The sequence below is a fragment of the Carya illinoinensis genome, chromosome 3 (assembly GCF_018687715.1).
Source record: "Carya illinoinensis cultivar Pawnee chromosome 3, C.illinoinensisPawnee_v1, whole genome shotgun sequence".
Taxonomy (NCBI): Eukaryota; Viridiplantae; Streptophyta; class Magnoliopsida; order Fagales; family Juglandaceae; genus Carya; species Carya illinoinensis.
In genome coordinates this window covers 13,599,752-13,610,539 of record NC_056754.1, presented here as the reverse complement: position 1 = coordinate 13,610,539, position 10,788 = coordinate 13,599,752, and the positions used below count along the sequence as shown (strand labels likewise).

Genomic DNA, 10,788 nt, shown 5'->3' with positions numbered 1-10,788 from the left:
AATAGTGTAATTTTTTTAAAATGAAAATTTGGGAAGAAATTTGAAATATTTTGATATGAAAACTTAAAAAAAAAACTTAAAATCTTTTGAGATAATAACTAATAGATCAAAATGTTTATTTATTTTTATAAAAATTCTAACAGTACAAAATTTAAGAAAAATTTTTAAGATTTTAATTTTCAATCGTGAAAAGCAAACGAACCCAGTTGAAAATTTTATATGAGATTTGGAAAAGTTGCAAATTTTTTAAAAGAAACTGGTATTTCTCACCGTTGTGACAAATCTATGATGATAAAGTACAAGAGTTTCTAACGTATGTAAAAGGATGCTGGTGCTCTGACAGACGGCATGGGACGTTGATTCAGAGATGCACCGGATACATTCCTACTGTTTCCTGTGACGCCTCTCGCTGCGATTTCTTCAAAGGAAGCTCCTCTCTTTCTCGGGATATTATGTATAGATATTCGTATATTATTAATCCACTAATGAATATAATAAAATAATATAGTTGAACAGGAAGCAACTCAGATCCCCTGCCCATTTGCTTTTAAAATCTCATCTTTTCCAATCTTTCTATTCATCCTCTGCTCGCAACATTAATCCGTGTCTCTGGTTCTCCCTCAGAAAAATGGAGGACTAGCCCCTAGCTCCCAGTTCCGCTCCCACTCAGACCCGCTTCCATTTTTCCCGTAAGGTATCTGAGATTCAGATCATTGATATACTTGGTCTTTCATCGGATATTCGGCTTTTGCAGTTACTTTGGTTGCATAACGTCTTTTGTTTTTTTTTTTTTTCCTTTCTGGGCGAGTTCGTGCGCAGACGCGCGTTTCGGAGTTTGTAGTAAGCATAGTCGCATTCGAGCTCAATCAATGCTGGGTTTCTTAACTTTCATTTTCTATGTTGCTGGAATTACATGATGTTACGCAACTTTGATGCAGATCTAATGCAAATTCTTTGCTTTTGTTTGTTTCTTATGGCATATCTTTGACTTTGTGGCCGAGATCTCGCTGTCTTTTGTTTTATGTGATTTTTTGCTGAGTTGCAGTGCAGATTCTATTTTGGTTCTCGTGCATCAAGTTCATAGTGATTACCCTTAGGTGCCATTTGTTTCCTTTTCTGCATCTGAATCTGTGTTTGCGAAGTTCGAGTTTTGAATGCCACTTTATGAATCATAGTGGTTGGATCCCTGTGATTACTGTTGGGAGTCCCACGTTGGTTGGATCTGTACTTTCCCTATGGTTTAGGTAATAGTTGAGTCTCTGCTCTTACTAGTTTAGATTTTTTGGGGTTGGGTTATTTAATTGATGTTGGTGGGTCTTTCTATTATCCTTCATCAATATGTCTGACTCTGGTGGAACATTTAACGGATTTGTAATTGCAATATGGACATGTCGGCGATATTGATGTCTAGAGCATATACATAGGGTAATCAATCTTGTGTGATATTTGCACTTCTGCGTTAATCCTGTTGGATCTGTTGGACTTTTGTTCAATGGTGTGAGATGGATTTAATTCTGTTTTCATTTTCCAGGTGATTAATTATCCAGGAGGAATAGTGCTAAGAAAACATGGCTTTAGGGAAATATACTCGGGTAGACAACAGAAGATCATCATCATCATCCTACTGCTCGATGGTGTCTATTGTCATTTTTGTGGCGCTTTGTTTGGTTGGGGTTTGGATGATGACATCGTCCTCTGTGGTTCCTGTTCAAAATGTGGATGTTCCCGAGGAGAATAAGGATGAGGTGAAGGAACAAGTGAGTGAGAGCAATGGTGGTAATACTCGGCAATTTGAGGATAATCCAGGCGATTTGCCCGAGGATGCAACTAAAGGAGACATTAATGTAAATCCTGAGAGCAGCTCTAACACAGAAGAAACCCAAGAAGAGAAGCCGGAAGAGAAGCCTGAGGAAAGACCTGAAGAGAATCAGGAGGAAAAGACTGAAGAGAAGCTGGAGGAAAAGCCTGATGCAAATGAAGATACTAAGTCAGACGATGGATCAAATACTGAAGCAGGAGATGGAGAAAGAAGAACAGATGATGAAGAACCAAATTCAGATGGTGGGGAGGCAAAAAAGGATGGAGGTGATGGTTCTGAGCAAGAAGATGGTGCTGTTGAGAAAAAATCTGATTTGAATGAGAATGAGAATAAATCAGAGAACTCGGATGAAACCAAGGATGGAGAAAAGGTGGGTGGTCGGGTAGAGGAGAAGGTGGAGCAAAATGAGAAGAAGGAATCGGATGGAAACTCCAGCGAGAAAAAGGAAAACGATCAGCCCCAAGACCAGAGTTTAAACGAGGTATTTCCTTCTGGTGCTCAATCAGAGATTTTGAATGAAACTACCACCCAAAGTGGGGCTTGGTCAACTCAAGCGACGGAGTCAAAGAATGAGAAAGACTTTCAAAAGTCTTCCGCGCAACAGACCATCTACGATTGGAAACTTTGCAATGTCACTGCTGGGCATGATTACATCCCATGCCTTGACAATTGGCAAGCAATTAGAAGTCTTAGAAGTACTAAGCATTATGAGCATCGAGAGAGGCAGTGTCCTGAGGAAGCCCCCACTTGCCTTGTTTCTCTTCCTGAAGGATATAGGCGCCCAATTGAGTGGCCTAATAGCAGGGAAAAGGTAAGCCCAATTAGATCAGGTGAAGTTCATTTGTAATTTGTGTTTCTTGTTTCTGAGTTGAACTGATAAGATGCATTCCTGCAGATCTGGTACCATAATGTTCCCCACCCCAAGCTTGCGCAAGTTAAGGGACATCAGAATTGGGTGAAAGTAACTGGTGAATATCTCACTTTTCCCGGTGGTGGAACCCAATTTAAGCATGGTGCTCTTCATTACATTGACTTCATACAGGATGTAAGTCCTTTGATACATGTTGTACTCCATTCTATCCATATTAACGTTCATGCTGTTCTTTCTTCTTTCTTAATTTTGTACAGTAATTGATAAGGATTTTTCTAACCTTTTTCATTTGGTGCAGTCCTTACTTATGTTCGTTCTTCTGTCTTCACAATCCCCTCTTGTTTGGGCAGAGGTGGAAATAAATGTGTTATACATAGATCATTCATTACCTTCTCTGCTAGATAAAATACATCTATTATCCTCATAATTTGTTTTATTTTTTCTCCTGGAAGCACCTATAAAAAATAAAAAAAAATAAAAAATTATCCTGGAAGTGTATGTTATGCAGACATTAGATCATAAGTGGGGCAGAGTTTGAGCCTAGGATTATTAGGCTATGCTGTTGGAGCTTTGTCATTTGGCTTAGGTGGAATTTTCATGTGGGACTGTGCATTGTTCCACTTTTATTGAAATTTTGGAAATGTGTCCACCAACAAAAATTGTGTAGGCATGGTTGTTTGTGTTTCTGAACCTAAAAATTGGGTAGTGTTCCTTTGCAGTTGATAGCACAGGTTGTTATTTCTTTCAGGAATATTATTATCCCTTCATTAGTCCCAGTGAAAAACTACACCTTTCAAATATGAAAATTTAAGTAACATTACATCTCATAAATAATATTTATCCGCCCAAACTAATGAGTGAGCAGAACCAATCAAGCATTGGGATAGCTTAATTGGCAAAATCATGTTCTGGAACCTGACTCTTTTGACCCCTTCCCCAGACAGTTTCATCTGACTAGAAGCTATATGGCCGGCCTCTCAGGTTAAAAGGTGTAGCATGTGGATTCTGTACCCTTGGAAAGAGTACCTAAAACAGAGTAAACATATGATACTTGACAATGATTGCATAATTCAGTTTAGACACTGATTATTATCTGCAATGCAATTGATTGTGGATGGCAGCATCACGCTTATTGTCAACTTTATTTGTTTGTTTTGCTCCCCTTTGTTATTATATCCATGGTTTCAACCAGCGTTGTTGTGCCCATTCTTCAATTGATTTCAACTCACTTATCTGGAATAATTTACCATCTTAGTGCTATTTCGGTAAGGAAAATGATAGACACAGCCATTTTTACAATCCCTCATTTCAGTAGGACATTTTTGTAAAATAACTTATAAAAGTAACATTACTTTACATAAATACCCTCATTTTAAAAGATGGATGTATAAAGAGTTGTAAAAAGGGTTGTACGTGTATAATTACTCGGTTGGTAAAACTCCAATGCCAGGAAGGAAACTGAATGCAATTTAAGACTCATTTTTAATTAAGTACTTGATTAATTTGGAAAGTAAATCACAGTTTATCTCCAACTATTCCAAAATGACATAATTTGGGAGAAGCAGTTCATCCAAAAAACTATGGAGGCTATATTCTGCCAGTAAGTACACTTAATTAATTTCTGCTTGAAAAAAACCAAGATATCTAACATTATCATTGATAATTTTATAACGGGTAGGTTATACAAATCTTTCTACTTCCCACCTCTCTGAATGATGCTTGCTTACTAAAGCAGGCCTGGCAAGCCCAAACAGGCTTTTGTTCGTGTGAGTGTTGGATAACTTAGTTGTGGTTACAATTTATGTTTCCTTCCTTTTGTTTTCTCACAATGATTCTAAATCCCTATTTTTTTATTCTTTATATAATATTCATATTGTTTTACTTTTTCCTTTGAGAGTGAGGGGTTGGTTGGGTGAAACAGTCACTTCTTATTTTATGTGCAATAATGTTTCTTTCTTGTCCTCATCGAACAAAATTTGCTCAATGCCAATATCATGCTTTATGCAGTCTGTGCCTGATGTTGCCTGGGGAAAACGCTCCCGTGTTATATTGGATGTTGGATGTGGAGTTGCTAGCTTTGGAGGTTATCTATTTGATAGAAATGTGCTTGCTATGTCATTTGCCCCAAAGGATGAACATGAAGCCCAAGTGCAATTTGCACTTGAAAGGGGAATTCCCGCTATATCTGCTGTGATGGGCACGAAGAGACTTCCATTTCCTGACCGAGTTTTTGATATTGTCCATTGTGCACGCTGTAGGGTTCCATGGCACATAGAAGGTATTCCAATGTCCCTATTTTGAGAGTTGTGATTAAATGAACTCAAACGCTTTCAAGCTCAAGATATTTGTTAAGGGTGTTTTCCCCCTCCCTAGATTCAAATGCTTGTTTATCTTTGTCTAGACCTTTTATTTCTTGAAACCACCTGCTTTGACAGATTGTCCTGAACTACATGATTCTATTTAGTAGTTTCCTTTGTTTTGGAAGTTAACTTGTACTTACAAACTTTTAGTTACATGGATTTATTGTACGTGTCATGTACTGGGGATTCATCCTCTCCTAGTCATATAAAATCATTATCTTATCCAAAAAAAAAAACTAAAACTGACAATATGCAGGTGGTAAACTTCTTTTGGAGCTGAATCGTCTGTTGCGTCCTGGTGGTTTCTTTGTCTGGTCTGCTACTCCTGTATATCAGAAGCTTCCTGAAGATGTTGGAATATGGAATGGTAGGTTAATTGTGGATTCCCTGACAGAGCCTGAGTTGGTTGATTGAATCTAACAACTTGTCCAATTTTGGGGGAAATTTTTTCAGAGATGAAGGAATTAACAAAAGCAATGTGCTGGGAACTAGTTTCAATCAGCAATGATACAGTAGATCGAGTTGGTGCAGCTGTATTTAAGAAGCCTACTTCTAATGAGTGCTATGAGAAAAGATCACAAAGTGAGCCTCCTATCTGCCCAGAGTCCGATGATCCTGATGCAGCCTGGTAAACTTTCTCATTAGCTGCATCATAAAAATTGTATTGTACTTATGGAGTGAAGAGTTTAGATTTTATTTCAATTATACTTATGGAGTGAAGAATTTAGATTTTGTTTTTCCTGGATATTTAATTCACAAGATTCATGTTGGTTGGAAAAAAAGGTATACACTTTGGTTTTGGCTGAATAAGCCCATTTATATGTTTTTAAGTATGGGATGCACATCCTGTGTTTCTAGCCCCTAGGGGTTGGCTCAAGTTTGGTCTTGGTGGTATGCTTCCTCTAAGTCTAAGATTCGAATCTTCTTGGGTGCAAATAATTTATAGGGCCATTGGATTGGGGGACTTTCCCCTTGAATTACCCAATGTGTACTTTCAGGAAACTATTTGCCGTGAGTCTGTGCACTCATGGGATTAGTTGGGACTTTTTTCTTAGACACCTAGTGCCAATAATAATAATAAAATGTGTGCAGAAGACTGCAAAGCTATGCATTAGGAAGCAAAACAAACTGGCTTCCCTATAATAACTGATGTGTCTTTTGCCAAAAGGGCATTGTCTGCTGCAAACACAGACACTTCCATAGTCTTCTAGCGGCGTCGCTAATCTATCCATTGTTTTATCTGCTTGTTGGGTGTAGGAATGTGCCATTGCAAGCGTGCATGCACAAAGTGCCTGCAGATGCATCAGAGCGCGGTTCTCAATGGCCAGAGCAATGGCCAGCTAGGTTGGAAAAACCACCTTACTGGTTATTGAGTTCCCAGGTCGGAGTTTATGGTAAACCTGCTCCTGAGGATTTCACTGCTGACTATGAGCACTGGAAACGAGTGGTGACCAAATCATATCTTAAAGGGATGGGGATTAACTGGTCAAATGTGAGGAATGTCATGGACATGAGATCTGTGTATGGAGGGTAAGCAAAATGGGTTTGTTTTTTGGTTCAGTATCATTTGTTTCTTTTGATTGTTCAGATGGGCTTCGTAGACTACTATATTATTCTTTTTGCTTTTCTCCTTCTGATTTTTGGTTGGGCTTGCAGATTTGCTGCAGCTTTGAAAGATTTAAACATTTGGGTCATGAATGTAGTCTCCATAGACTCCCCAGATACCCTACCCATAATTTATGAACGAGGTCTATTTGGTATATATCACGATTGGTGCCAATCATTTAGCACGTACCCTAGGTCCTATGATCTTCTCCATGCTGACCATCTGTTCTCCAAGATTAAACAGAGGTGTGTAAAAGTATTCTATTTCATTTTCCTCTCCATGAAGTATTGTTCATTTAAATTGATGTAGTCTGGTTTGTGGGTTTACAGGTGTAAGTTAGTTTCTGTAGTTGTGGAGGTTGATCGGATCCTCAGGCCAGAGGGGAAGCTTATTGTTCGTGACAATGTTGAGACCATTAATGAAATTGAGAACATGCTGAAGTCTATGCATTGGGAGGTCCGTTTGACCTACTCTAAGGACAACGAGGGATTGTTGTGTGTTCAGAAGTCCATGTGGCGACCTAACGAATCAGAGACAATCAAGTATGCAATCGCTTAAGCGTGAACAAATCACTTCCTGAACTACCATTGTTGAGGTCATAACCCCAAAGAGGTTCGATACTCCTTTTGTTTTGCTCTTATGCATATTTATTGCGACTGTACCACCATAATAGCCCATGTATCATGTTAGATAGGCCTTTCAATCTGTTGTTTTTCTTTGTTTTGATTTTTAATATATTAAGAGGTTGCTGTCTGATTTTCACTGTAATATCATACTACTTGTTGATGGGATAATGGGACATGCTTGCAAGTGTAAATCACAATGTTCAAGATAGCCGATTATCCTAGATTTTTGGTATTTATCATTATGAAATGTCGTATTTACTCTTTTTTGACAAGTGAAAAATGTCTTTATGACTCGTGTGGGGCCTCATTATTATTATTATTATTAATGTTTTGTTTCAATCTTTGAAATCTAGTGCATGTCAAAGGGGCAAACTTTAGTCGCAACAAAGTAAAAGGATTCCAAAATCATAGAGGATGCAATTTCTGATCCAATTAGTTCATACTTCATATTCCCTGCTTTGATGGTGCTGTTTAGTTGAAATTGTGTATGGCAGTACACAAGTTCTTGATGGGGCTTAAATCTGATTGTCTCACTTCTGGTGACGAAACCAGATACAAGAAAGGCATTCTTTTAAGGGTGTTCAATATACTAACAATCAAGAAATGTACCCCCTTTCTCTTCTCCTTCTCTTTTTCTTTTGAGTGTGAGAAATGAGTTTTGCTATATACAAGTACAGTCGTGTATTAATCTGTGTATCAATATTAACTCATATTTAAAATTTAAATTAATACTGTTTTCAATAAAATCTACTTTTTGACCAATCACATCACATTGGTGTACAGATTAGTGCATAATTGTGCTTGCAACTATATTTTTCCGTGAGAAATATAAACCTGGCCAACCCGGTCCTGTACACAGGTCTGTGCTTTGATTTAATTCACTAGTCAGATTTATCGATTTCTCAAATTTTATTTATTCTATTTTTTATTATTTCCTTACATCTCTTAAGACAACATTAAATAATAAAAAATAATATTTATAGTCATAGAGTGTCTAAGTGCTGTATAATCTCTTTAAAAAAAATGATATTTATATGAAAAAAATTAATTTTTTAATAGTAGATTCTACCATTTTTCAAAATAATTGCTCAATATTTGTGTATTCTATGATTATATGAAGCAAATCTTACACTGGGACTCAATTGGCAGGGAACTGCATTAATTAGCCACAATTCAAATGATATTGAAATTGAGATCCTAAGATACAAACGATTTAATATCGAAGAATATTAAATTATAAATTATATAGTTTTGGACATTAGAAATTTTATATCGAAGAATATTGTAAATTCCAAATTAAAGATCACTTCAGGGTCAAGGTTGAATAGCTACAAAGTCCTTTTTTATGTTTTCCCCTTAAAAAAAGAAGACACGAGTCAGTACTGATTTTGAAAGCTGTTTAGTTGACCAAAGATGAATGATGCCACCTCAGTACTCAAAAGAGACAATAGGCAGAATTATATTCAACAAAAAGTTAGTTAGGTTGGGTAATGACAGTTAAATTAGCTGCTCCACACACAGAGCGCGTCCCTGGGACTTCGACTCTGAAAATTCATGAACCAAGACTTTTCCTCTTTTTTCCCTCTTCGCTTGCCTATCTTTATGCCCATCTGTCCATTTATCTTATCTTATGCAATTCCCAAATCATTCCCATGCAAGCAAGCTCACATGATCATTAATCTCCCAGACTGAGAGAGATTAGAAATAAAAGATTAATGGAAGATGAGTGCCATGGAAATGATCTGGATGGAGGAGGAAGTCCAGAAAGCCCATGTCTAAAGAGCAGCACTAGCAACATTAACAAAGAACAAGATCGTTTCCTCCCTATAGCAAATGTAGGCAGGATCATGAAGAAAGTGATTCCGGCCAACGGAAAAATATCAAAGGACGCAAAAGAGACAGTCCAGGAATGTGTCTCCGAGTTCATTAGCTTTGTCACCGGTGAAGCATCCGATAAATGCCAAAGAGAAAAGAGGAAGACCATCAATGGCGATGATATCATATGGGCTATCACAACCCTAGGGTTTGAGGACTACGTGAGCCCCCTCAAAACATACCTCCAAAAATATAGAGAGATTGAAGGAGAGAAGCTTAACAATATTCCAAAGCAGCAAAGGCTACAACAACAACAACACAAACAAGAACAAAATATACCGTACGATGATGATACTCATCATGTATATGGCCTAGACAAGAACGATAATAGATCAGTATATTCTTCCATAAGTCTTATGTCTCATGAGCCGCCTTTAATGGCCACCGATCAGCCATTCTCATTGCCTTTCTCCCCAAGTTCAGTTCAAAAACAATTACTGCCACAAGACCAGATGAATGATTCATTGGGGCATTGGTAGTTAATTAGCTTGAAGAAGATCAGATGAGAGATAGATCAGAGATCAAATCGAGAGAGATTGTTAATTAATTCTGTTGCTCTCTTATATACACATGCTTCTACTCTTTTTCTTTTTGCTAGGATTAATGTAATGTTGCTTGACGTGACATATATTTGGTTATATTGTCACTTGATGTTATATATATACACATACATATCAGCAAATTTTCTTTGTTCTTTGTTCGATCTTTAGTTGATCACCTCATATATATAAATATATATATATAGAGAGAGAGAGAGAGAGAGAGAGAGAGAGAGAGAGAGAGAGAGAGAGAGAGAGAGAGAGAGAGAGAGAGAGAGAGAGAGAGAGAGATCTCACCCAGCCCCTGCTTTCTCTGATATATCTAGCTTCATGAAATCAGAGTATTATTTTTCAGGAACCTACTGACTGAATACTAAAAGCTTGGATGAATTAAACTTTTGTTCCCTCTTCTCATCTCATGAATGAGTAGTGGTACTAGTACTCGAGAAGTCCTTGGTTACGGCCATACAGTAATTCCAGGATGAAATCGGTAATTTTTTAAATAAACTACTCATATCTATATATATAAAATATGTTTGCATGCATGAACTCATATACTAGGCAACAAATACTTCTGAGAAAGCAACGTGAAGCATACATACATTACACATTTTTTGCGTGTGATTGGATTCTAACGATCGAGAGGGATGTCTTTGGTTGGGAAAAATTTTTTGTACAAGCCTTGATAACATATCAAAAATTTTATGTATTGTCATTTTTACCTATTCATTTTTACACTCCATTAATGTGATAGACTGCATCATTTTTTTAATATAAAATAATTATTTTAGCCATTCACACAAGTGAAGTGCACAAATAATATGTAAAAATGACTGTATATAACAGATCAAACTCATAGTCAATGGAGTACCTAATTTTGAATGAGTCGGTACTGCCCAATATTCCATGCCCATGCAAATTTAAAAAACGCACAGATCATGAATTTGAGGAGACACCAAATTAATTAATCCTCTCAAAGCTATCTGAACTACAATTAATATAATTCGATCGATTGCTAATTAACTAGATCTCCTATTTGAAGAGATGAAAATATAACCAAATGCGTACGTAATGGACCATGACCTAAATGCC

General features: G+C 37.1%; 2 protein-coding genes across 7 annotated transcripts; both read left to right on the top strand.

Moving 5' to 3' along the window:
• Nucleotides 1-293: 293 nt before the first annotated feature.
• Nucleotides 294-8,007, top strand: LOC122303362 (probable methyltransferase PMT26). 6 transcript variants are annotated; one of them, XM_043115120.1, is made up of 10 exons: nt 294-454; nt 625-689; nt 1,532-2,630; nt 2,715-2,864; nt 4,698-4,968; nt 5,307-5,417; nt 5,504-5,678; nt 6,308-6,580; nt 6,707-6,901; nt 6,986-7,554. In XM_043115120.1, the coding sequence occupies exons 3-10, from the start codon at nt 1,569-1,571 to the stop codon at nt 7,212-7,214; spliced, it is 2,466 nt and encodes an 821-aa protein (XP_042971054.1). In that variant the 5' UTR covers nt 294-454; nt 625-689; nt 1,532-1,568; the 3' UTR covers nt 7,215-7,554. The 6 variants fall into 6 exon arrangements, 5 of the variants coding, with proteins under 5 accessions (XP_042971054.1, XP_042971053.1, XP_042971052.1 ...); XM_043115119.1 differs by having other exon boundaries at nt 295-454; nt 625-694; XR_006240660.1 differs by adding an exon at nt 7,636-8,007 and having other exon boundaries at nt 298-694; nt 6,986-7,268.
• A 101-nt stretch (nt 8,008-8,108) lies between these two features.
• Nucleotides 8,109-9,850, top strand: LOC122303363 (nuclear transcription factor Y subunit B-1-like). The gene has a single exon (XM_043115122.1). The coding sequence runs from the start codon at nt 8,998-9,000 to the stop codon at nt 9,634-9,636; it is 639 nt and encodes a 212-aa protein (XP_042971056.1). The 5' UTR covers nt 8,109-8,997; the 3' UTR covers nt 9,637-9,850.
• Nucleotides 9,851-10,788: the final 938 nt, after the last annotated feature.

Excerpts from the sequence above, each read along its gene's own strand:
- LOC122303362 (XM_043115120.1), top strand. The coding sequence starts at position 1,569 with ATGGCTTTAGGGAAATATACTCGGGTAGACAACAGAAGATCATCATCA. Across the intron at positions 2,865-4,697 it reads ACATTGACTTCATACAGGAT|TCTGTGCCTGATGTTGCCTG; the intron begins GTAAGTCCTTTG and ends TGCTTTATGCAG. Across the intron at positions 5,679-6,307 it reads GATGATCCTGATGCAGCCTG|GAATGTGCCATTGCAAGCGT; the intron begins GTAAACTTTCTC and ends TGTTGGGTGTAG.
- LOC122303363 (XM_043115122.1), top strand. The coding sequence starts at position 8,998 with ATGGAAGATGAGTGCCATGGAAATGATCTGGATGGAGGAGGAAGTCCA.